The sequence below is a fragment of the Dendrobates tinctorius genome, unplaced genomic scaffold, assembly GCF_039654945.1.
Source record: "Dendrobates tinctorius isolate UK_male_01 unplaced genomic scaffold, ASM3965494v1 ptg000158l, whole genome shotgun sequence".
Lineage (NCBI taxonomy): Eukaryota > Metazoa > Chordata > Amphibia > Anura > Dendrobatidae > Dendrobates > Dendrobates tinctorius.
In genome coordinates this window covers 24,945,525-24,972,430 of record NW_027361825.1, presented here as the reverse complement: position 1 = coordinate 24,972,430, position 26,906 = coordinate 24,945,525, and the positions used below count along the sequence as shown (strand labels likewise).

General features: G+C 42.6%; 1 protein-coding gene across 4 annotated transcripts; it reads right to left on the bottom strand.

Moving 5' to 3' along the window:
* Positions 1-258: 258 nt before the first annotated feature.
* Positions 259-15,626, bottom strand: DMAC2 (distal membrane arm assembly component 2). Of its 4 annotated transcripts, XM_073549133.1 has the most exons (8): positions 15,483-15,626; positions 14,609-14,664; positions 13,935-14,113; positions 7,395-7,475; positions 6,681-6,820; positions 5,501-5,663; positions 4,721-4,915; positions 259-1,453 (listed from the first exon to the last, which is right to left on the bottom strand). In XM_073549133.1, the coding sequence occupies exons 1-7, from the start codon at positions 15,592-15,594 to the stop codon at positions 4,750-4,752; spliced, it is 897 nt and encodes a 298-aa protein (XP_073405234.1). In that variant the 5' UTR covers positions 15,595-15,626; the 3' UTR covers positions 259-1,453; positions 4,721-4,749. The 4 variants fall into 4 exon arrangements, with proteins under 4 accessions (XP_073405234.1, XP_073405236.1, XP_073405237.1 ...); XM_073549135.1 differs by lacking the exon at positions 14,609-14,664 and having other exon boundaries at positions 15,483-15,619; XM_073549136.1 differs by lacking the exons at positions 14,609-14,664; positions 15,483-15,626 and adding an exon at positions 15,210-15,375.
* Between the last annotated feature and the right edge of the window lie 11,280 nt (positions 15,627-26,906).

Here is a 26,906-nt window from a genome sequence, read left to right as displayed (position 1 = left end):
GAGGACTGATCATGTTGGCCAAGAAGATTTTGGCAAATCTTCCAGGAGCCTCACATACAATCCGAGAAAGTCAGCAAGTTTGCTACATTAGGAACACAAATCAGACTCCAGCACATCTGACCCAACCACAATTACATAAAGGAAAAAAAAAGCAGTGTAAAAACATTAAGAAAACAAACACATAAAACAGTATATGTACATTTGTTTAAAAAGTTACATAAGAGCCATAGCCTACATAACCTCACATCAAAGCGCCTGTTGTAATAATCATTTTATTAACTTTATTTTAAAGAACCACATGCTCTATTGAAACAATTTTTATTACCTTTTATTGTTTTGTTATTGCTTTATAACCTTTCATTTTATCCTCCCATTTTTTTTTCTTTTTCCTTCTAGGTAGCCGTATGAGGCCTTGGTTTTTGTTTTGCAGTTGTAGTTTTGAATTACACCATTCATTTTTTATCAAATTATGTACTAAAAATGGGGGTGGGGGAATCCCAAGTGGAGTGGAACTGAAGAAAAACCGAAATTGTGCGATTTTTTACATTATAATATTCACTTTGCGTTAAAAATGAAGATGGTATTTCTGTTCTACAGATCAGTCCCGTTACATAGATGCCAGTTATTCATTTTTTCTTTTAAATACTTAAAAGAAAAAAAAAGAAAAAAAATTGTTTTTAGTCACCATACTTTGAGAGCCATAGCTTTTATTTTCTAATAGGGTGGTATAAGGGCTTGATTTTTCTTCTTTTGCTATAAGAACTGTAGTTTTTTTTGCTACCATTTTGGGGTCTATACGACTTTCTGATCTCTTTTTATTCAATTTTTTGGAGGATGCAAAGCAAAGAAGTGTAAAAAAAAAAAAAAAAAAAGAAATTTTTTTTTTTCTTATTTTTCTTCATTTCCGCATTTGTCTTTAAAAACTTTTCATGGCGTAGTGTCCTTGGAAACATTTTTATTTATTTTTTCCTGTATAATATAACACATTTAATGATCGTCCGCCATTGTTGTAAACCATTACAGGGTCCATAGAAGTGGTCGCCATGTACAGACTCCAAGTGGTAAATACATGGACGAGGATAGGAAGTTAGAAATTTTCTTTGCTTCACACATCCTATCATTCATGTATGTGACAGATAATCCTTTTGACAGTTTCATTGTTCTGGCAATGCACCAAGAGGCTCAGGATGAACAGTGATGAAAATTCCTCTGAAATAGAGGAGTGTGGAGCCGAGCCGTAACCTAAATATTGTGCGCTGGCCCTGGGTTTGCCAAAGTAGCGTCATGGTTGCTCTGCAACGATCATTTTGCTCAGTTGTTTGCATCGGAGCCATAGACTTTGAATCGAGCATCAGCGAACATGCTGGACAGTCAGTTTGTTCACACTCCTCCTAGCCATGGATAAAGAAGTCTTTCCACAGAGAGATTTGGTTAGTCTGCAACCCACCGAAGTCTACGGAGAAGGAGAAATAAATTACAGGAGGGGGACAAACACACAATGCAGCTGATTACTAGTAATTGTATCTCATCCCAGTGCTGGATTCATAGCTACACTGCTCAGTACAACAGTATGACGACATCCTGCTGCTGTCGCCTTCTAGTGTGTGTTTTAGCTCTCCCTCCCTACTGCTAGATTCAAGAATCTACTGCTCAGTACAACAGTATAATGGCCTCCTGCTGCTTTGCAGTAGGTGTTTTCTTTCACCACCAGTGCTGGATTCACAGCTGCATTACTCAGTATTGATGTACAATATCTTTCATTCTGCTGCTGCTTCTGAGCATGTGCTATGTAGAGAGAGAGGAGCAAGAATCCTCATGTATTCCCACTAGCTCAGAGACAACAGCAAATAGAGATAAAGCCTACAGAGGGGAAATTTGGTGTTATTGCAGGATACAAGTTATATCATTGCCAGAAATAGCGTGAGTCCTGATGTATATACAGATTCTGAAAAGTCACCTGAAAGGAAGGCAATAAAAGGGTATTCCATCATGAAGTACCGTATTTAGCTCCTATTTGGTTAATGACAAAAAAATGTCAGATACATGGGGGCCTGGCTCAACTGTTTCCATAAGAGATTAAAAACACATGAGACATGCACAAAAGTGAACAGGTCGGTAGGACAGTGTTCACACCACCCAAGGACTGAAATACAAAGAAAAAACACAGTATGACAAACGTGCAAAAATACTCACTCTCTCTCTCTATATATATATATATATATATATATATATATATATATATATATATATATATATATATATATATATATATACACATACACTCACTGGCCACTTTATTAGGTACACCATGCTAGTAAGGGGTTGGACCCCCTTTTGCCTTCAGAACTGCCTCAATTCTTCGTGGCAGAGATTCAACAAGGTGCTGGAAGCATTCCTCAGAGATTTTGGACCATATTGACATGATGGCATCACACAGTTGGCGCAGATTTGTCGGCTGCACATCCCTGATGCGAATCTCCCCTTCCACCACATCCCAAAGATGCTCTATTGGATTGAGATCTGGTGACTGAGGAGGCCATTTGAGTACAGTGAACTCATTGTCATGTTCAAGAAACCAATCTGAGATGATTCGAGCTTTATGACATGGCGCATTATCCTGCTGAAAGTAGCCATCAGATGTTGGGTACATTGTGGTCATAAAGGGATGGACATGGTCAGCAACAATACTCAGGTAGGCTGTGGCGTTGCAACGATGCTCAATTGGTACCAAGGGGCCCAAAGAGTGCCAAGAAAAAATTCCCAACACCATGACACCACCACCACCAGCCTGAACCGTTGATACAAGGCAGGATGGATCCATGCTTTCATGTTGTTTACGCCAAATTCTGACCCTACCATCCGAATGTCGCAGCAGAAATCGAGACTCATCAGACCAGGCAACGTTTTTCCAATCTTCTACTGTCCAGTTTCGATGAGCTTGTGCAAATTGTAGCCTCAGTTTCCTGTTCTTAGCTGAGAGGAGTGGTACCCAGTGTGGTCTTCTGCTGCTGTAGCCCATCTGCCTCAAAGTTCGACGCACTGTGCGTTCAGAGATGCTCTTCTGCCTACCTTGGTTGTAACGGGTGGCAATTTGAGTCACTGTTGCCTTTCTATCAGCTCGAACCAGTCTGCCCATTCTCCTCTGACCTCAACAAGGCATTTCCGGCCACAGAACTGCCGCTCACTGGATTTTTTTTCTTTTTCAGACCATTCTCTGTAAACCCTAGAGATGGTTGTGCGTGAAAATCCCAGTAGATCAGCAGTTTCTGAAATACTCAGACCAGCCCTTCTGGCACCAACAATCATGCCACGTTCAAAGACACTCAAATCACCTTTCTTCCCCATACTGATGCTCGGTTTGAACTGCAGGAGATTGTCTTGACCATGTCTACATGCCTAAATGCACTGAGTTGCCGCCATGTGATTGGCTGATTAGAAATTAAGTCTTAACACACAGTTGGACAGGTGTACCTAATAAAGTGGCCAGTGAGTGTATATATATGTATATTGTGTGTTATATATATTTTTTACAACAGAGTATTTTTGCACGTTTGTCATACTGTGTTTTTTCTTTGTGTTTCAGTCTTTGGGTGGTATGAACACTCTCCTAATGACCTGTTCACTTTTGTGCATGTCTCATGTGTTTTTAATCTATTAGTTTCTTGCTTACGCAAGTTTTGGGAGATTCCCACCCTTCTCGTGAGACATGCACATAAACAGCCATCTTGCACAACGTGCCCACATGAGACAGCACCTTTCTGAAACCTGCTCATATAGGTACTGTTCACATGATCAGGTTTTAAATACATTAAATAGGACTGCTCTGAGATGGGTATACCGTGACGTTGGTGAAGTGGCTTAGCATACATTTTTTGCAAAAAACGTATCAACTAAATACCCTGTTTTTGTTATATTTTTACTAGCCCTTGCTGTCAGCTGTTATATATATTTTTTACAACAGAGTATTTTTGCACGTTTGTCATACTGTGGTTTTTCTTTGTGTTTTGTTTCCATAAGAACCCTAGACTTCGAATAGAAAACTTGCTGGAATGCTCCTTTATTAACACTCCTCCTAGCCATGGTCTTGCAACTGGCGATTGGAAGAGGACACAAACTGATCTGCCATTAACAACTGGATAAGTGACAGAGTAAGCAAAAGGATTTGCAGGGCCCTGGTCCATCGGTCTTGTCCGTAGTCCATGGCCACTGAACTAGTACCATAAGAACCTTCTCCTACCTGCCAACATCCTGGGTGCCCATTATGATTTGTAGGCACATCATGGCACCATCATTGATGCACGGCATACGCAAAAGAGGCGCCGGGGATACCGGCAGGAAGGGGGGTCTCAGAACTTTTATTCACCGTCCTGCAGGGGAGGTGAGCATGTCTGGCCCCCTCTCCATTCAGTCGATGCTCTGAAAAGATCCACTCTCACATCAGAAGGGATCTCGCAGGTCAGACTCCCACCAATCAGCAAGTTATCACCTATCCTAAGGATGGGAATAACCCTTGAAAAGGAAACGATAGCTTATACAGAACAAGGAATAATGGAAGATCTGAGCTTGGCAGAATTGTGAATGCAGCTCTGGACAATAATAAAGGCTGAACAAAAAGCATTTACAAATGTTCACAAATTGTAAAATAAAAAATTCACAGATGAACATGCATCTTAAAACTTAAGATTTCAGAAAGATCAAAGCAGTAATGGGATCTGCTCACCTTAGCAGCCGGGCTTTCCATGACCCGATTCAGTTTGTATGCTCTGAGCTGGCAGCAGTCTCCTCTGTATGAAGCCCATCTGTATAGTCAATCCCCACAATCTCACAGGCCGGCAACATTTCTTCCAGGAGGATCCGGGTTAACCCCTTATGGCTGACGGCAGGGAGGTCGGTCAAATCCAAATGCTTCAGATTCCTGAGAAAAGCCCCACAAATTAGGCGACACCAATGTCACACATACAAGTTATTCACGACTGTCATCTAAGAGAACATAAGGGAACAAAACACTCTCTATCCAACAGCGTCAATCTACTGTGTTTTAACTGATGGGTTGCAGCACTCATGTGACATGACAATGTCACCCAAAAGAAAGCAGAAACAGCGCATGGGCTGATAAATTAGTGAACAACCCTTTTAAATCACTGTTAGGGGGTCCACAACTCCTGGGAGCTGTGCTGGTTAACTGGTCTTATGCTGTGCAGGTGTGAAGAGGACACAGTGCTATAACTCTATCAGTCTCAGGATTGGAGTCCTGGAGTTTGGAAACCCAAAAATCATTAAGTGGCCAGTTTCTTCTTCTTCTTTTTTTTTTTTTTTTTAAATCCGCCATATGATACCCGATATTTAGTGCCAATTTTTATAGTCTTTACAAGGGGGAAGAGTCTCACAGGATCCTCAGGGGCATGTCTTTTTACCCTTTCGGCTACAGGTTACTTGCGTTTTTATCGCATTTTTTGACGCTGCATTAAATTAAGCTGCTTTTGGGGGGGGGGGGACTCACTGCAGATGGTGGAGGGTCGCCAGCCCTCGTTCCGTCACTTGCCGACATCCAGACAATGACAGGACTTCTAATGAATCCTTAAAAACGTGCAGCCGACTTAGAGCCCAGTCATCCAGGTGATGGCAGCGACTGAGGTTCAGCTCCCGCAGCTCCGACAGTGCATCTGTGCGGCAGAAAGTAATCCACGTCAGAAAACATACACACAACCCATTACGCCACGTTTCATTTATCAGTTTTTCTGGTAATGTCTGTTCATGGATCGTATGTCTGGTTTCAATATATTTAAAGGGGGGAGGGTTCCATTTTTAGTGGAAGACTACTTAAAGGGGGTTTCTAAAACTGGAAAACCCCTTACAGAATTTTTCAAATAAAATTGGAAAACGAGCTGTGGTTTGCGCTTTCCTCACCCTCCCCAGGTCTCCACCGAAACATGGAAAACCCCCTATAAAAGGGAGAACCATAAGAGGATAGGGATTTCAAAAATAAGGTGGCATTTTCCATCTTTTTAGGATACATAATAAACATCTGATGGCTGGAAGCCCACTGACAGTCAGCACGGGGTTCTTGCTCCTGTTTCTCCTTCCTGCATGAACACAGTGAAATGAATTTTTTTTTTTTTAAAAAACAGAGCTGTACTTCACTAACATGATTTTCTTCTATCAAAGTCATTTTCTATGGGCCGTCCCTTTAAATAAACATATAAAGGAAAAATATTTAACTTTCCAATGGACTTTGGATGAAATTTACGATTTTATCGAAGATTTTGCTTGCATTAAAAAGTCGTCCAAAAATTGGTAAAAAGTAGACGGGGCGCAGCAGAAAAAAACAAAAAAAACACATGGCTGCTTTCTTTTAAAACGGCGTCACTCCTGAATACGGGTGGTGCCTGGTATTGCAACTCAGTCTAATTGAAGTGAATGGAGCCAAGCTGCAATACCGTTCACAGTCCATGATTAAGGGAGGCGCTGGTTTTCCAATCCTGGACAACCCCTTTATCTATAACGATATGCTTAACATTTTATGATGATCTGGCTGAGACTGGGAAAGTTCCTATTCACTCACATCAAGCAGAGGTCTTGGAAAGTGTGACAAACTGAAATATTAGTTGGAGAACATTCCATTCTCCAATATCAGACTTTTACACTACTCTACAGTGGTGCCCGGTCATCTGCGCTCTCACCGATGTTGCTCAGCCCCATGTATGTCACCATGCTTCCGTTCAAGTCCAGGCACTCTATAGGAACGTCCTTGTGCTGCAGGAAATCCCAGGTATAGCGCCCCTTGTGGTCTGGCCGAAACCACTCGGTGTGGCCCCTGAACCTGGAAAAAAAGAGATGGTGACGATCACTGTAAAGGATGTAACGATATTAAAGGGGTTGTCCTAAACATGCAAGTTATCACACATAGGGGTCCGACCCCAAGAACGGGGCTTTAAAATGCCCTGAGGGGCCGCTCATTGCCTATGGGACTGCATGCTGTATTCCGGGTTGGTGGGGTCCCAGCAACCAACAAAATATTACCGATTTTATGGATTGGCGTGGTAGTGCAACTTGAAGCTCATGGGCCCCAAAGCAAAAGCTCCATCGGGGCCCCCAATTATTGCAAATCTTTAATAATATAGTCTTTAATAAAGAGACTTTGGCCCCCTCAGGCTCCAGGGCCTGGGTGCGATTGCAACCCCTGCAATTATTGTAGTTACGCCCCTGGATAGGTGATAACCTGTCAAACTGGGGCAACCCCTCTAAGTTTTCCTCTGGGAAAGCTGGGTGGCAAACAATATGGGTGGCAAGAAATCTCCCACAGGGGTTGTCAGCTATTGTTATTTATGCAATCGTCTAAATAAAATTTTGAGAAAAGTTCTTCTCCCGTGATCTGTAAGGTGTGGAGGCCGTACCTCACTCCTCCTCTCTGCTCCAGCGTGTAGTATGCAGCAGCCGCGTTCTTTCCGTACAAGGATTCTGTGAGATAAAAGTGTCTGAGAAGAAAAAATACAATAAAAATAAAAAAAGAGAAAATGTAAATCAATATAACTAGTAATTATTAAACCAAAAGTCGATTTTATAGGATTTCCATACTCAATACTTAACACCGGCATTTTGGGGGTCGCCGCAGTAAGAATCCCACTTATCAGTTATTGATATCATCAGTTGCAGATGATTACCCCCTTAGATGCTGCAGTCAGTAGCATCTAAGTGACTGACAAAAGAAAGAGACTCACTCCGTACCTCATCAACCCCCCTTCGCCACGATTGTGGGGCGCTGTTGGTTGCTGTGGTAGCCAAAAGCTTCCAGGTCTGACAACTAAAGAAACTTGACTCAACACAACCAGAAGAAAAGTATAGGCTATAAATCACATGTAAATTTTATTAAACATATAGGAACACACAAGAAACATTAAAACGGTCACACATGTGACACAAGTGAACAGTACTAAGGCTCATGATAAAGCCATTACCCACGAGACTGTGTATAGTACCCATATAAACAGCATACCATTAAAAAAGAAAGAAAGGTGACTAAATCACTATTGGTGAACATATCTGGACAGAATCCACACATGTGTCCCTGATGAAATAAAGCAAAGCCCTGTTGAAATTAAAGGCATTCAGGTAGCTTGACAATAAATCCAAATTGTCTGGCTATAAGTAATAAAACTAGTATTAGAACGCAGCTTACCCAAAAATAGAGGTCACATGATCCTATGTAGATAAATGTCAGTTGCACACGGGACAAATAAGTGCTATGCCACCAAAAAACACCTATTAGCATAAGTAAGAATTTGAGATAAATTATCAGATATAGACACAGCAAAAAACACAGCAAGTGCTGTGAATGCTGCCCATGAGTGGAATTAAGGTGCAGCTGTGGCAATAGCAGATGGAGCACACATGGAGCCTGGTGGGGTAAAGAGAGACCCGACGCGTGTCGCCACTCTTGGTGGCTTCCTCAAGGGTAATCACACTCTGAAAGCCTGTGTCCTTATATACATTTAATAAAAATGGCACATAAGTAGCAGCTGTGCCACTTACCAAAGAGGCGTGGACTTCGCCAGACCGGAGGCGCTGTAGTGTGCATGCAGCGGCGAGGAGATGAAGAGACGCTGGGAATGACTCATGTCATCCTGCTACTGCGCGTGCGCAAGAGCTCACAAAACCGGAAATGCCGGCATAAGCTCCATAACCCGGTTGTCATGGCACTCCAACAACAAATCTACAGCGCCTGCGCACCCAAAACAGTGGTTTGCTGTGGAAGTTATGTCTGAAGACCGTGAACTCAGACTTCACATGCCGACGGTGCTGCAATCCACATAACACGCCAAGAGAAAATCATAAAGTGTTCAGAAAGACACATGAGATGCTTACAAACATTCACGGCCGGAAACATTAATGTAATCACTGACATCAGATTGCTGTAGCGACGCATGGTCATGTTAACTGTTCACGTGCTGAATATATTTGAACAGCGCTTAGCTTACACTGGCTAATCTAGTCAGACATAAGAGACCGTTACTGCGCGTGCGCTTACAAACATTCACGGTCTGAGATATTAGTGTAGTCACTGAGGGTAAATTGCTATAGCGACAAATAGTCATATCGACTGTACATGTACTGAGCACAGTTAAACGGCGCTTACACGGGCTGATCCAATCATCAAGTTGAAATATGTTGTTACATCCACCTGATAAAAAAAGCCACCCAGAACATGAGATCTAAAAAAAAAAAAAAAGGACACTGCAAAATCGCACAAGCAGAACTGTAATTGAAAAAACGGATTGCCAGAAGTGATGAATAAGACAAATTCTCATTTTATATAGCAACTGAATATTTAACATGCAAATATGAATAGTAAAAATGAATCCCAAAATTGCCAAATGTGCTCAATAGCGCCCCCCAATCTCTTAAATGTGGCCACAATGGAGATTATTATACATGAAAGTTGGAGGTGTGACAGTGCTGGGAAGTAGAAAGTATATCTATACTCATTTGGCCAATGGATACTTATGACAAACATGTATACATGTGTCAAAGAAGAACTATAAACATGAAAAGAGTATAAACTACTCAAGATATTGAAGGCATGAACGTGTATGCCAGAAAGAGAAAATGTATACACTTTCTACTTTCAAGAGCCATAGAGGGAGTTAGAGACTACTTGTAACAAGACTGGTTTTTATTGTTGCATAGTACACATATACTATACCATACTCAAAGCCTGAATAGAAATTTATTCTGCATAAGATGTCATGGCAGTTAGGGAATTGATAGCAAATGGAAAGAGAAATAGTTATAATACAGCCATGCTGCCATGTTCAACTGAGAACAAGCCCAAAAATATAAACATGAAAGATGTTGGTCAACAGTATACAGACAAATTGTGTGAACATAAATAGGAGGATTATTGGAAGAGCGGGCAGTTGATACAAGACCCCAACTGACCAAATTGGTAAAAAGGGTAAGCATTTAAAATTGCTCTACAGGGAGCTTGGGTCATAATATAGGAGTCAAATGATAGATCAAGGCTAACATGGCACAGAAACCTGAAGGAACAGCACCCAGATGAACCGTTGGAGCAGAACAGTAGTATGCCGTTTATGAAAACCCCAATAAATTGGTGGCAAACACCAAAGGGTCTGATCGCACCAAATAGACCCATGGGGCAGAACAATGGTATGCTGTTTATATTAACCCCAGTCTGTAAGGGAGAAACAACCAAAAAACGGTTACACCTGTATATTTAAAAAAGGAAAAAGTGAGACATAATCAGACACTTCAAAACACCACAATATCGGAGAAAATTCAAAGTTGTTTGTAGTATCCCGTAAATAAAGAAACTTGACTACCCACGGATTCCACTACCACCTTTATGCTGATGACACTCAGATCTACCTCTCTGGCCCAGATGTCACCTCTCTGCTGTCCAGAATCCCAGAGTGTCTATCAGCCATATCCTCCTTCTCCTCTCGCTTCCTCAAGCTCAGTGTTGGCAAATCTGAACTCATCATCTTTCCTCCATCTCACAGATCTTCCTTACCCGACCTAGCTATAACAATTAATGACATCACACTTTCCCCAGTCCCGGAAGTCCGCTGCCTCGGAGTAACCTTTGACTCGGCCCTGTCCTTCAAACCGCACAACCAAGCTCATTCTACCTCCTGTTGCCTCCAGCTCAAAAATATTTCCAGAATCCGTCCTTTCCTCAGCCCTCAATCTACTAAAATGCTTGTGCATGTCCTCATCATCTCCCGCTTAGACTACTGCAACATCCTTTTCTGTGGTCTCCCTGCTAACACCCTCACACCTCTCCAGTCCATCCTTAACTCTGCCGTCCGACTAATTCATATCTCTCCTCGCTACTCCTCCGCTTCTCCCCTCTGCAAATCTCTTCACTGGCTTCCATTCCCTCAGCGTATCCAGTTCAAATTACTAATACTGACCTACAAGGCCATCTATAACCCGTCTCCCCCATATGTCTTTGAACTAATCTCCCGATACCTTCCCTCATGTAATCTCCGGTCCTCCCAAGACCTCCTTCTCTCCTCCACACTTATTCGCTCCTCACCCAACCTCCTCCAAGACTTCTCCCCTATTTTCTGGAATTTTTTGCCCCAACAAGTCCGACTATCAACCACATTTGGATCCTTCAGACGGAACCTGAAAACCCACCTCTTCAAGAAAGCCTACAGCCTGCAATGACCCCAGCTACCTCCTTCTCTCTCACCACTACCGGTGATATCACCTCAACCAACACCGGAACTGCTGCAACCCACCAACCTACTGTCTCCTTCCCCACCATCCTGTAGCATGTAAGCCCGAAAGGGCAGGGTCCTCTCTCCCCTCTGTACAGTCTGTCATTGTCAGTTTGTTTACTGTAAGTGATATCTGTAATTTGTATGTCACCCCTTCTCATGTACAGCACCATGGAACCAATGATGCTATATAAATAAATAATAATAATATTACAGGTTCAAGTCCTGTAGCTTGTCTAGGGAAAGGAGTCCAAAAACAGCACTTACTGTTTCTTTCTAAGCCCAACCATGTGTGCAAACAGAAGTTTAAATCAACATATGGGGCATTCTTCCCCCCGAAGGACCTAAGTTATGGGGTCTGTGTCTCTTGGTGGCACAAATAGGGGATATTTGTAGAAAAATTGGCATTTTTATTTTGCGTCTTCCCCAGTGCTTTAAGTTTCCGAAAAAAACAAATATGGGGGTCAAAATGCCCACTAAACCCATTGATAAATGCCATAAGGGGTGTAGTTTTCAGAATTGGGTCACTTCTTTGGATTTCAAAAACCAGAAGACCTATCAATAAGAGAGCCGTCTCTTCACAGTTGGCACAACAATAGATAATGAGAACATCTTTTTGGAAAAATGGCAATTTTTTTTTACTTTGAACCATTCAAAGCACATTCATTTTTGTGAACACCCGTGGGGGACACAATGCTCAGTACCCCACTATATACATTTTTTTTTTTTTTTTTTAAAAAAGGTGCAATTTCCAAAACAGAGCAATTTCATGGAGGCTTCCAGTTTACGATGCCCCAGGGACTCTGTAAATGCAACACAGAGCCCAAATACCTTTCCAGCTAAAACCATTTGGCAACTCCTTGCCATGCGCCCAGACAGTAGTGCAAGACCATATATAAGGTATTGCCGTAGCCCTGAAGAATTTTTGGAGTTCTTGTTCTCTTATTAGTCTTTGTAGAAAAAAATTAATAAATAAATGGGAAAAAGAAAGTTTACGGCTAAAACAAAAATTTTAGTGGAAAGTTTCCATTTTTGTTGCCCAATTGTTTAACAAAAAAAAAAAAAACTATGGGGTCAAAATCCTGACTATATCTTGCTGGAGGCCGAAATGGTCTTCATAACTGGAGGCTAGGTAGTAACATATTCAGTGGTCCCTTTGTTTCAAAGACAATCCTGAATATCTTGGAAGAACCTCTGGACATTTACATATTAAACAACCTTTATCTCCCAGGGAATGGATCCGAGATCAAAGCTGCACTACAATGTCTGCAGGTTGTGATTGAAGGACAAAGGCGCAGCCTCGGGGGTTGTATGACCAGTCCATGGTAGTCATGATGGGACTTCCTAAATGACCCTTGAATTCTTCCTGGACCTAAAGGTCCCCGTACACCTCAGACCAATGTTGGAAGTACCAACCGACAGCGACAGGCTCAATCGACAGCAACAGACTCAACTGATGCATTAATATGTTTGATGGTGTTGGACAAATTGATCGTTGGGGGAGTTAAAGATCCGGCATTTCCAATTTCGATCTGCAGATCCTTTTGTTCTTCAGAAGAGAAGCTGCCAGATGTGTTCGGGGATGGCTGTCTTGTAGAGAACAGAGGAGTAGTCGGCAGAACGAGCACGCCAATATGGCCGACAGCCACCTAATTTATGTGTCCAGCTTAATAATGCCAACTTCAGAAAGATGCTGAAGTCTGGAGATCTCAATGACCTCATTAGATGAGGGCCCAGCATAATACAGGCTATACTTGACTGTGGGACTAAATAAAAGGTGGCACAGAGTAAGGGCGTTACTACTCTTGCCGATGGTGGCCATTAAATGACCACTGCTCCACTAGATGTTTCCCAATCAGTGGTCATTTAATGGTCTATTTAGACATGATGACCACGCTTCCAATGTGCACTGAACTAGTAATAGTGTTCATTATTCTCGGCAGCGCAGGTCCTGTTTGCATAAGATGATGTGCTGCCGAGAACGGTGATTTTTTTTTTAATACAAGCTTAAAAACCACTTCACTGAGCGTACGAGCATTTCGCTCATTTGTTGGGCGATCGGCAGTCTGCTTACACCGGATAATTATTAGGAAATGAGCGTTCCTAAGAACGAGCTCGTTCACAACAATGGGCCGGTATAAGTGCCCTCTTAGGTTTCCCCCATGTACGCCCTAGTAAATATCATTGTTAATTATTACCTGGCACCCCAAAACACGACTGTTAGTGAATTCTCAGAGGGGTGTTGTTAAAAAAAAAAGAAAAAAAAAAAAAAGGGGGGGATTTTTATCGTTTTGGTACTACAAAATTTCTTCAAATGTGACATGTAATAAAATTCCAGCTAAATCTACAGTCCAAGAAAAGGGAAAAAAGAAAACCTGTCAGGGTCCAGCACACTGAGCCTCTGAGCAGAGTTAAAGGGGTTTGTCCACCTTTGTAATCAATTTTTTTCTTACTTAAATACTTACCGTCCTTTTTTTTGTCTAAAAATTATTTTGGAAATTGGGTTCCATTAAAAATGCTGCACCGTTTACCTTCTATAGCCTCTGTGTCACTGACTGCAGAATGAGCTAACTGAGAATCGGTCAGTGAGCTCGTTCTGACAGTCCAATCGGGGAGTTTCTAATGGCGGGCCACCACCTTCTCTATCTATAGGATGATGCGGACCCATCTCTAGCACAGAATACTTACTGATTCTTATTCTTCAGTCTCCAGAACTTGTAGCTGATGTTCCACTTCATCAGGGCCTGGAAGGAGGGAGAGTGAGTGAGAAGATACTGCAGGACCTTCTCCTTGGTTTCAGAAGAGGCGAACGATTGGTAACATCGGATCCCATGACTGATGGGCGGCAGCGATCTGACACTCTGCACCTGAGACCAGACAGAAAAGACAATTACAAATTACACCCCAACATTACGAATATTTAACCCCTTAATGATGCTGCCACCTTTTCATTTTTGCACTTTCTAGGTTTCTTCTCCCTCTGCATCTTCCAAGAGATAGAACTTTTTTTTTTCAATCCTTCCATCTACATTGAAGTACAAGGGCTTTGTTTTTTGTTTTGTTTTTTTTTTGTGGGGTGACGAGTAGTAGTATTGAATGACACCATTCATTGTACACTAGAATGTGCTGAAAAATGGTTAAAAAAATATAGAATTACAGAATTGTTTTTTTCTTTCTTTTCGTTATTATAACAGTCACTGTTTGGTAATAATGATTGGGCAAAACAATTCTCCAGGTCAGTTAAAAAATAAATAATAATTATTATGATAGAGATATATATATATATATTAACATTATTTGTTGTCATCACCTCCATAGAATTACAATCTATGAAAATATAGAATTAACAAAACTATAGTTACCGCCATGAAGAGAAAAAAAAATTCAGAAATGCCATTTAGCATTCGCCGCCCCGGACCTAAGAGTTGCAATAAAAGCGTGAAAGTTGTATTAATAAAACTGTCAGCTCGCCACGCAAAAAAAAATCAACAAGCCCTGACGGCAGTTAGGGGACTCAGCAATTTATTATATCTTTTTTTTTGTAAGCATTAATACAAATTTAGTATCAACATAATCGTACTGACCTGGACAATTACACCTAGAAAAAAAATTAACACTTTAAAAAAGCAAAAAAAAAAAAAAAAAAAAAAATGTTCTCATTGCTCTCATCCCACCATCTCACTCCACATGGAAGATTTAGTTCCACATTTTTGAGAACATTATATAGTAAAATGAATGACGTCGTTGAAAACTACAACTCCGCTCGCAAACAATAACCCTTCATATGTCAATGCTGATGGGAAAAAAAATATAGAAAGCCTATGAATTTTCAAAGAGGCGGAAAAGAAAAGAGAAACGTAAAATAAACCAGTCTTGAGATGGCTAAAAAGCCACTTCAAAAGGCAAAAACTGGTCACCTGCACATTGCAACCAGTCAGATTCCACCTTTCATTATTCCACTACCATTTAGTAAATAAAAGCAGCACCCCGATTGGCTGCTTTTCTCCACTTCTCCATAGAGGAAATAAGCTTCTACCGTATTACACTAAATATACGGGACGCTATCATGTAAGAGCGGCGTACAAAGCTACTCTGCAGCCCTGACACGAGGTAACTACGTCTGACTCGCATAACGTGTGACTTGTGTACATAACAGCGCGCACATATAACGGTACACAGGAGCCGGCGCTCTGCCCGGGTTTTGTACGGCAAAGATCTGTCTTATCATTGACCTACCACTCTGGAAGCCGCCATGTTGGACATAGACCACGTGACGAGAGCTCACTTCGCCGATACCGCTGATTGGTGGATGTGTCAAAGGTAGGTGTGGCCTACAGCCTGGTTGCATATGATACCAAGAAAGGCGGCAGTCACCTCAGCAGTAGGATGGATGATGCACGGTGGACATGTTGGCGGGTTTCTCTGTGCTTTGAGTCGTCAACATATTTAACCCTTTAGTTACCAGACTACGCATACACATATATCTATATCTTATATATATCATTGACTTAAATTGTCTGTCATCCACTTCTGTCTAGATGTCCTCGAATCCCACAATTCGCTGCACCGGAAGTACGCCGACCGCCATATTGGAATACCCAAGTGATGGGTATTCCAATATGGCACCCGCTGGTGGTACCAGGCCCTTGTGCTGTACCACCAGCGGGACCCCCGCAAGGACTCCCGCTGCCACATCTCGCAGCTGCCGGACACCCGCCCACCCACCTCTGCGAAGTCACAGCTGTCAGGAATGACTGCGGATTGCGGCCTATGGACATGGGGTGTGGGCGTCCTCTGGTGGCGCCGCACCCCATCTCCAGCACAGACCGCAAACCACCGTCTTTCCTGCCGGCTGTGACTGCACGGAGGTGGGTGGGCAGGCAGCTGCAAGACACCACACACACATACATACATGTACTCACATATATATAAACACAGTATAATGTCCCCACAGGCACTTACACATGCATACACAAACACAGTCTAATGTCCCCACATATATATATATACATACAAATACACATCCAAACACACACTCATGTGCACGCACATACATGCAAGCATGCACATACAAACACATACGCACATGCATACACAGTATAATGAAAGCACACATTAACACGCAGATATACACATGTAGATACACACAAACACGCATGCACACACAGTATAATGTTCCCACACGCATATACACACCATCACGCATACTCACACAGTATAATGTCCCCACATACTCATACGCACATATACACACACGCAATCACGCACATACAGACGCAAGCACAATCATACGCAAGAGCATACACACCTGTGCATACCCACACGCAGATACGCACATACATACGCATACACAGTATAATATCCCCCATACACACACACATGCCCATGCATACACACACAGATACACATGCACTCACAAACACGCATACGCACGCGTATACACACAGTATAATGTATGCATGTATGTACATACACACATGCAAGCACGAACATACAAACATACACACAGTATAATGTCCCCACACGCAGATACACAGACACATAAACACGCAAGCATGCACATACACGCACGTACATACACACAGTATAATGTCCGCACACAGACAGGCACAAACACGCAGATACACGCACACAAACACGCATATACACCCGCAAGCATGCACGTATACACACATATGCAAGCATGCACATACATACGCAGATACACAAACACGCATACGCACGTGCATACATAAACACAGTATAATGTTCCCACACACACGCAGGTATGCACATACACAAACACGCACGTGCAAACACTCACAGATGTACCCACACATACAAACACACATACACACAAACACATGTACTCACGCACATACACACACATACATGCACATACATACACACATGCATATACACAAGTAAGCACAAACATACAGACGCATACATGCACACATATGCATACATACACATGCACATACATACACATGCACATACATACATGCGCATACACACATGCTGCATACATACAAGCATACATGCACACATACGCATACACACGTGGACGCCATCTTTGGACACTCAGGTATACAAGATGATGGCCGTGTGACAACCCAGCACCACATAGCTGCCCCCATCGTGATGTCACTGCCCTCCCGATGAGATAGTATCTGGCCCACATCTAGTATATATATTTTTTTTTTAGTTTCTGTGTGGCTCAGCTTGTTAGTAGCCGCCTTAGAAAGGCTTAGGCGCAGGCACTAACATAAAAAGTAAACTTAATTGGAATGAATGAGGCATTTTCACTGCGCGATCAGCGAGAATTAACTTTTACCCAATCTCACAATGTTAGGAGGCTGCCCTCATCTGACGAACAAGAAAAAAGTCTTATCCAGAATGTGAAATTTAAAAAAAAAAAAAGCATTGTTATCTGCAGCACACCTTCCTCTGTAAATACGTCATGTGCTTCCGAGAACACAATGTCCTACGATCACAGAAGGATCTTATTCACCAGCGGTCTGTGGGACGTACAGTTGGCTGGTCTATTACTGATGAGATTTGAACTGAGGACACCAGTGCTGCAAAACAACAGTGCTAATCATTGATTAGGCGCGTATAAACTTTATTTTTTGGGAGGGTGGAGGGGTGACACATAGCTAGTGTCATTAGTTTTGGTGGGTGGGGGGCATTATTTCTGGATTGTTATACTTTCTTTGCTCCAGAGATTTGCCACGCCTTCTCTGCCTAAGGGCAGTTTCACACGTCCAGATAATTCCGGTACCGGAAAAACTGGTACCGGAGCTATCCGTGTCCGTGTGCATACGGAGGTCATCCATGTGACGTCCGTGTGTACCATCCATGTGCTGTCCATGTGCTGTCCGTATGTACGTGTTTTTGAAAAATTATTTTTAATGTTAACCCTTTGACTTTTAAAAACACACACGGACAGCATCCGTGTGCGGTACGTGTTTACACGGACCCATTGACTTGTATGGGTCCGTGTGATCCGTGCTGTTGCACAAAAACGGACATGTCAGCGTGTTTTGCACACGGACACAAGGTCCATGAAAACACGCTGACATCTGCATAGACACATTCATGAGAATGTGTCTACGTGTGTCAGTGTCTCCGGTACGTGAGAAAACTGTCACTACACGTACCGGAGACACTAACGTGTGAAACTGCCCTAAGGGTGTGTGCACACGCTGCGGATTCTGCTGCGGTGTACAGTACCATTATTCCCTATGGGAAATGGAAACCGCAGTGCAGACGCTGCGGAATTTTCCATGCGGATTATCTGCGGTTTCTAAACCGCAGAAAGAATTGACATGTCAATTCTTTCTGCGGATTCCGCAGCGGTTTCCTATCTCCTCCATTGTGGAGATGGTCAAACCGCAGGGCCAAACCGCAGAATAATCCGCAGATAAACCACAGGTCTTTTGACCTGCGAATTTTACTGAATCCGCAGACCCATCCGCAGCGTGTGCACATACCCTTAGTCTACCTCTAACTACAGCCCCCTCGCCTCCAGTCACTTTTCATTTCTTTCCCTCCGTGTCTTCCACAACCTATATCTCTATTAGACTTTGCCATCATATCTGTAGCATTACACGACCGGTGATCGGCTGCGTATTTGTCGATCAGTGGTCTCACCAAGGACAACATCTGCAAGGAGTTTGTTCTCCCCGTGTTTGTGTGGGTTTCCTCCTATACTTAAAAGACATACTGATAGGGAATTTAGATTGGGAGCCCGATAGGGTACAGCGATGATGATGCCATGTAATGGTGCTATAGAAGCAAGTACAACAATCACTTTAGCAAACAAATCACCAGGCAGTGATGTCACTGCGACGCCTGTTGTGGGGTGCGGATACCATTGCATTGGTGTCCTGGCAGAGAACAGTGCAATTTAGGAATTTTAATGGATTTGAACAGAATTGTTCTATTCCAAATTCTAAGTGCCATTTCTTTGTCAGAAACCCCATACTCTATATATTACTCCATCGCTGTCCTGTCTCATCTGTCTATGGCTTAAACCTCATTCTGGTGTCCATGCGTGGATCGTGATGTACGGACAGTCCGGGTCTCTGGACCTGAGCTTGACAGCCATATCTATTCCTATGGAGGCAGTAAAATTCGGGTTAGGATTCTGTGCTAAAAGGACGACTAAGACAAAACTTTGCTCGACTTTTCCATCAGCTGTTACTCGTGCAACTTCCTATTTTGCCTGGGACTCGCTGCTTTACTTCTGTCTTTTTTTCGAGCTTTCTTGCTGTTTTATATTCTGAAGATTAGGTAATGAAGCATTTTTTATGCAGAAACCCACAGCTTGGGATTTCTTACTTTGAAAACAGAACTTTTATGAGGAACAGGCTATTTGCTATACGAGAATCGTTTTTGTTTTATTTTTAACTGGCAAAATGCAATACTGGCTGTATAAATCTGGGGTCTGTAAGGGTGGCAGCGCCCATGTCCAGGTCAATAAAAGGACCATCGCGGTAACAAACCTGCAGAGTGTCTACATTATACTCATCAGGTGCCTATTGTGTGTTGTCTCACCAAGCCGGCCAGCAATTTTCCCACCCCGAAGGGGAAAAACTAACTAAATTGACTCACACAGGAAGGGTGAAGTCCCGGTGTTTGGGAGGAACTCAGATTCTGCAGTAACTTTTCCATGGGTACAGACAACCTATTTTGAAGCTGACTATAGACACTTTGGACCCCTTTTTCTCAGTTACTCTAGGGGTCTCTTCCCAGCCTATGTGTAATTTTACATAGTAACATAGTTATTAAGGTTGAAGGAAGACTTTAAGTTCATCTAGTTCAACCCATATCCTATCCTAACCTGCCCTAACATGTTGATCCAGAGGAAGGCAAAAAAAACCCCATGTGGCAAACAGTAAGCTTCACATTGGGGAAAAAATTCCTTCCCGACTCCACATACGGCAATCAGACTAGCTCCCTGGATCAACGCAATATCAAGGAAACTAGTGTATATACCCTGTAATATTATACTTTTCAAGAAAGGCATCCAGTCCCTTCTTAAAGTTTATTAGGGAATCACTCATTACAACATCATATGGCAGAAAGTTCCATAGTCTCACTGCTCTTACAGTAAAGAATCCACATCTGTGAGTATGCTTAAACCTTCTTTCCTCCAGACGTGGAGGATGCCCCCTTGTCCCCGTCAAAGGTCTTTGTACTGTCCCCGCATATATTTATACATTGTAATAAGATCACCCCTAAGCCTTCGATTTTCCAAACTAAATAACCCCAAGTGTAATAACCTGTCTTGGTATTGCAGACCCCCTAGTTCCTTAATAACCTTGGTGGCTCTTCTCTGCACCCGCTTCAGTTCAGCTATGTCATTCTTATACACCGGAGACCAGAACTGTACACAATATTCTAAGTGTGGTCGCACTAGTGACTTATATAGAGGTAAAATTATGTTCTCCTCATGAGCATCTATGCCTCTTTTAATGCATCCCATTATTTTATTTGCCTTTGGAGCAGCTGCCTGACACTGGCCACTAAATGTGAGTTTGTCATCCACCCATACACCCAGGTCTTTTTCAGTGAGTTTTGCCCAGTGTTTTACAATTAAGCACATAATTATACATCTTGTACGTTCTACCCAAGTGCATGACCTTACATTTATCCCCATTAAAGCTCATTTGCCATTTATCAGCCCAAGCTTCTAGTTTACATAAATCCTCCTGTAATATAAAATTGTCCTCCTCTGTATTGATTACCCTGCAGAGTTTAGTGTCATCTGCAAATATTGAAATGCTACTCTCTATGCCCCCTACAAGGTCATTAATAAATGTTAAAAAGAAGCGGGCCCAAAACTGACCCCTGTGGTACCCCACTGCTAACCGTGACCCAGTCCGAGTCTGCTCCATTAATAACCACCCTTTGTTTCCTTTCCCTGAGCCAGCTCTTAACCCACCTACACATATTTTCCCCTATCCCCATTGTTCTCATTTTATGTATCAACCTTTTGTGTGGCACCGTATCAAAAGCTTTTGAAAAGTCCATGTACACCACGTCCACTGCATTCCCTTGGTCCAGTCTGGAACTTACCTCTTCATAAAAGCTTATCAGATTAGTCTGACAGGAACGGTCCCTTGTAAACCCATGTTGATATTGGGTCATGAGGTTAATCTTCTCCAGATACTCCAGTATAGTATCTCTTAGAAAACCCTCCAGGATTTTACCCACAGTTGAGGTTAAACTTACTGGCCTATAATTTCCAAGTTCAGTTTTTATCCCCTTTTTGAATATTGGCACCACATTTGCTATATGCCAGTCCTGTGGTACAGACCCTGTTATTATGGAATCTTTAAAGATTAAAAATAATGGTCTATCTATCACTGTGCTTAATTCCTGCAGTACTCGGGGGTGTATTCCATCGGGGCCCGGGGATTTGTCAATTTTAGTGATTTTTAGACGCCGCCGTACTTCCTGCTGGGTTAAGCAGGTGACATTTAATGGAGAATTTTTATCCCTGATCATGTTATCCGTCATGGGATTTTCTTGTGTAAATACTGTTGAAAAAAAAGTCATTTAGCATATTGGCTTTTTCCTCATCCTCATCCACCATTTCACCCAGACTATTTTTAAGGGGGCCAACACTATCATTTTTTAGCTTCTTACTATTTATGTAGTTAAAGAATATTTTGGGATTATTTTTACTTTCTCTGGCAATGAGTCTCTCTGTCTCAATCTTTGCTGTCTTGATTTGCTTTTTACAGAATTTATTTAATTTTTTGTATTTATTTAATGCCTCATCACTACCTACTTGCTTTAATTCTATAAATGCTTTATTTTTATCTCTTATTGCACCCCTTACAGCTCCATTTAGCCATAGTGGTTTCCTCCTATTTCTAGCATGTTTATTCCCATACGGTATATATTGTGCACAGGTCCTATTCAGGATGCTAATAAACGTCTCCCATTTTCTTTGTGTATTTTTATCTCAGGATATCGTCCCAGTTAATTGCACCAAGATCATCTGTCATCCGTTGGAAATTTGCCTTCCTGAAGTTTAGTGTCCTTGTAACCCCTCTACTACACATCATATAAAGGATACATGAAAACATATTAATTTGTGATCACTATTACCCAAGTGACCCTCAACCCTTACATTTGATATGCGGTCTGGCCTGTTGGTTAATATTTGGTCTAGCAGTGCCCCCCCTCTTGTTGGGTCCTGACCAGTTGTGAAAGGTAATTGTCTCTCATAGTTTTCAAAAACCTATTACCTTTGCTGGAACTGCAGGTTTCGGTTCCCCAATGTATTTCAGGGTAGTTGAAGTCCCCCATAATAATGACTTCTCCTTGAGTCACAGCTTAATCTATTTGCTGTATGAGGATATTCTCTGTTGCTTCCATTATTTTTGGAGACTTATAACAAACCCCTATCAGTAATTTATTATTTTTCGCCCCTCCCCTTATCTCCACCCACAGGGACTCTACATTTTCATTAGATTCGTATATATTATCACGAAGGATGGGTTTTAAGGATGATTTTACATATAAACACACGCCTCCCCCTCGCTTACTTGTTCGGTCATTTCTGAACAGACTATTGCCCTGTAAGTTAACCGCCCAGTCGTGGCTCTCGTCCAGCCATGTCTCAGATATCCCCACCATGTCATAATTATGTTCCAACAACATTAACTCCAATTCCTCCCATCTTGTTGGCGAGGCTTCTGGCATTAGTATACATGCACTTTATGTATCTCTCTGTACCTCTATTCTTTCTTAAATTATTAACTGTTCTAACCACACCCCCCATTTCATTATTTGTGCCTAGGTCTCTATCTGCACTGTCTTCCCCTCCTATGCAAGATTTACCCTCGCCCCCCCGTCCCTAGTTTAAACACTCCTCCAATCTTCTAGCCATTTTCTCCCCCAGCACAGCTGCACCCTCCCCACTGAGGTGCAGCCCGTCCCTATCGTAGAACCTGTAGCCAACTGAGAAGTCGGCCCAGTTCTGCAGGAACCCAAACCCCTCCTTCCTACACCAATTCCTGAGCCACTTATTAACCTCTCGTTGCCTCTCTGGCATGGCACAGGAAGTATTTCCGAAAATACCACCTTGGAGGCCCTTGCTTTAAGCTTACAGCCTAATTCCCTGAAATCATCTTTAACCCCTTTCTGACATCAGACGTACTATCCCGTCCATGGGCCCCGGGCCCCTATGCCCATGGACGGGATAGTATGTCTAGCGCGATCAGCGGCGCCCATGTGTTGAGCGCCGCTGATCGCGGCCGGGTGTCAGCTGATTATCACAGCTGACACCCGGCACAATGTGTCAGGGGTGGTCACGGACCACCCCCGACACGTTAACCCCTTGCACACCGCGATCAAACATGATCGCGGTGTACCGGGGGTTAAAGGGAAGCATCGGCAGGGAGGGGACTCCCTCTGTGCTTCCCTGAGCCCCCCACGGCAGCGCAATGTGCAGCGCTGCTGCGGGGGGCTCCTTCCCTGCAGGCCCCCGAATCCAAGATGGCGACGGGGACCTGCAGGGAGCTGACTTCCTCAGTGCCTGCAAAGCGCAGGCATGAGGAAGTCTGCAGCAGTGTCTGTGACAGATCGCTGATCTGTCACAGTGATCTGACAGATCAGCGATCTGTCACAGGACAGTGATGTCCCACCTGGGACTATGTAATAAAGTTTAAAAAAAAAAAAAAAAAAGTGTTAAAATAATTAAACAAAACAATAAAAGTACACATATTAGGTATCGCCGCGTCCGTAACGACCTGCCCTATAAAACTGTCCCATTAGTTAACCCCTTCAGCGAACCCCTTAAAAGATAAAAATAAAAAACAAAGCAAAAAATAATGATTTATTATCATACCGCCAAACAAAAAGTGTAATAACGCGCGATCAAAAAGACGCATATAAATATCCATGGTACCGCTGAAAACGTCATCTTGTCCCGCAAAAAACGAGCTGCTACACAGCATCATCAGTGAAAAAATAAAAGTTATAGCTCGCAGAATAAAGCGATGCAAACAATTATTTTTTATATAAAATAGTTTTCATTGCTTAAAACCGACAAAACATAAAAAAAGACCTAAATGAGGTATCGCTGTAACCGTACCGACCCGAAGAATAAAACTGCTTTATCAATTTTACCGCATGCGGAACGGTGTAAACGCACCCCCCAAAAGAAATTCATGAAACACTGGTTTTTGTTCATTCTGCGTCCCAAAAATCGGAATAAAAAGCGATCAAAAAAATGTCACGTGCCCGAAAATGGTACCAATAAAAACGTCAACTCGTCCCGCAAAAAATAAGACCTCACATGACTCAGTGGGTCAAAATACGGAAAAATTATAGCTCTCAATATGTGGTGATGCAAAAATTATTTTTACAATAAAAAGCGTCTTTTAGCTTGTGACAGCTGCGAAACATAAAAACCCGCTATAAATAGTAAATCAAACCCCCCGTTATCACCCCATTAGTTAGGGAAAAATAAAATTAAAAGAAAATGTATTTATTTCCATTTTCCCATTAGGGTTATGGCTAGGGTTAGGGCCAGGGCTAGGGTTAGGGCTGAGATTAGGGTTAGTGGTGTGATGGGGTTAGGGTTGGAGTTAGAATTGGGGGTTTCCACTGTTTGGGCACATCAGGTGCTCTCCAAATGCAACATGGCGTCTCATCTCAATTCCAGCCAATTCTGAGTTGAAAAAGTCAAATGGTGCTCCTTCCCTTCCAAGCTCTGCCATGCGCCCAAACAGTGTTTTACCCCCACATGTAGGGTATCAGCCTACTCAGGACAAATTGCAAAACAACTTTTGGGGTCCAATTTCTCCTGTTACCCTTAGGAAAATAAAAAATTGGGGGCAAAAATATCATTTTTGTGGAAAAAAATGTTTTTTTTATTTTCACGCCCGGGCGTTATAAACTTCTGTGAAGCCCTTGGGGGTTCAAAGTGCTCACCACACATCTAGATAAGTTCCTTAGGGGGTCTACAGTCATGGCCAAAAGCTTTGAGAATGACACAAATATTAATTTTTACAAAGTCTACTGCTTCATTTTTTCTAATGGCAATTTGCATATACTCCAGAATGTTATAAAGAGTGATCAGCTTAACAGCAATTACTTGCAAAGTCAATATTTGCCTAGAAAATGAACTTTATCCCCCAAAACACATTTCAACATCATTGCAGCCCTGCCTTAAAAGGACCAGCTAACGTCGTTTCAGTGATTGCTCCATTAGCACAGGTGTGGGTGTTGATGAGGACAGGGCTGGAGATCAATCTGTCATGATTAAGTAAGAAGGACACCACTGGACACTTTAAAAGGAGGCTGGTGCTTGACATCATTGTTTCTCTTCTGTTAACCATGGTTATCTCTAAAGAAACACGTGCAGTCATCATTGCACTGCACAAAAATGGCCTAACAGGGAAGAGTATCGCAGCTAGAAAGATTGCACCTCAGTCAACAATCGCATCATCAAGAACTTCAAGGAGAGAGGTTCCCTTGTTGCCAAAAAGGCTCCAGGGCGCCCAAGAAAGACCAGCAAGCGCCAGGACCGTCTCTTAAAAGTGTTTCAGCTGCGGGATCAGCCACCAGCAGTGCAGAGCTTGCTCAGGAATGGCAGCAGGCAGGTGTGAGTGCATCTGCACGCACTGTGAGGCGGAGACTCTTGGAGCAAGGCCTGGTCTCAAGGAGGGCAGCAAAGAAGCCACTTCTCTCCAGGAAAAACATCATGGACAGACTGATATTCTGCAAGAGGTACAGGGAGTGGACTGCTGAGGACTGGGGTAAAGTCATTTTCTCTGATGAATCCCCTTTTCGATTGTTTGGGACATCTGGAAAACGGCTTATTCGGAGAAGACCAGGTGAGCGCTACCACCAGTCTTGTCTCATGCCAACTGTCAAGCATCCTGAAACCATTCATGTGTGGGGTTGCTTCTCAGCCAAGGGAATGGGCTCTCTCTCAGTCTTGCCTAAAAACACAGCCATGAATAAAGAATGGTACCAGAATGTCCTCCAAGAGCAACTTCGGCGATCAACAATGCCTTTTTCAACCTGATGGAGCACCTTGCCATAAAGCAAAGGTGATAACTAAATGGCTCAGGGAATAAAACAGAGATTTTGGGACCATGGCCTGGAAACTCCCCAGATCTTAATCCCATTGTGAACTTGTGGTCAATCATCAAGAGACGGGTGGACAAACAAAAACCTTCAAATTCAGACAAAATAAAAGCATTGATTTTGCAAGAATGGACTGCTATCAGTCAGGATTTGATCCAGAAGTTGATTGAGAGCATGCCAGGGAGAATTGCTGAGGTCCTGAAGAAGAAGGGTCAACACTGCAAATATTGACTTGCTGCATTTACTCATTCTGTCAATATAACCTTTTGCTACTCATAATATGATTGCAATTATATTTCTGTATGTGATAAAAACATCTGACAAACACACATAAAAACCAGAGGCCAGCAGATCATGTGAAAATATAATATTTGTGTCATTCTGAAAACTTTTGGCCATGACTGTAGTTTCCAAAATGGGGTCATTTGTGGGGGGTTTCCACTGTTTTGGTACATCAGGGGTTTTCCAGTCGCGACATGGTGTCCGATCTCAATTCCAGCCAAAAACGTCAAATGGCGCCGCTTCCCTTCCGAGCTCTACCATGCGCCCAAATAGTGGTTT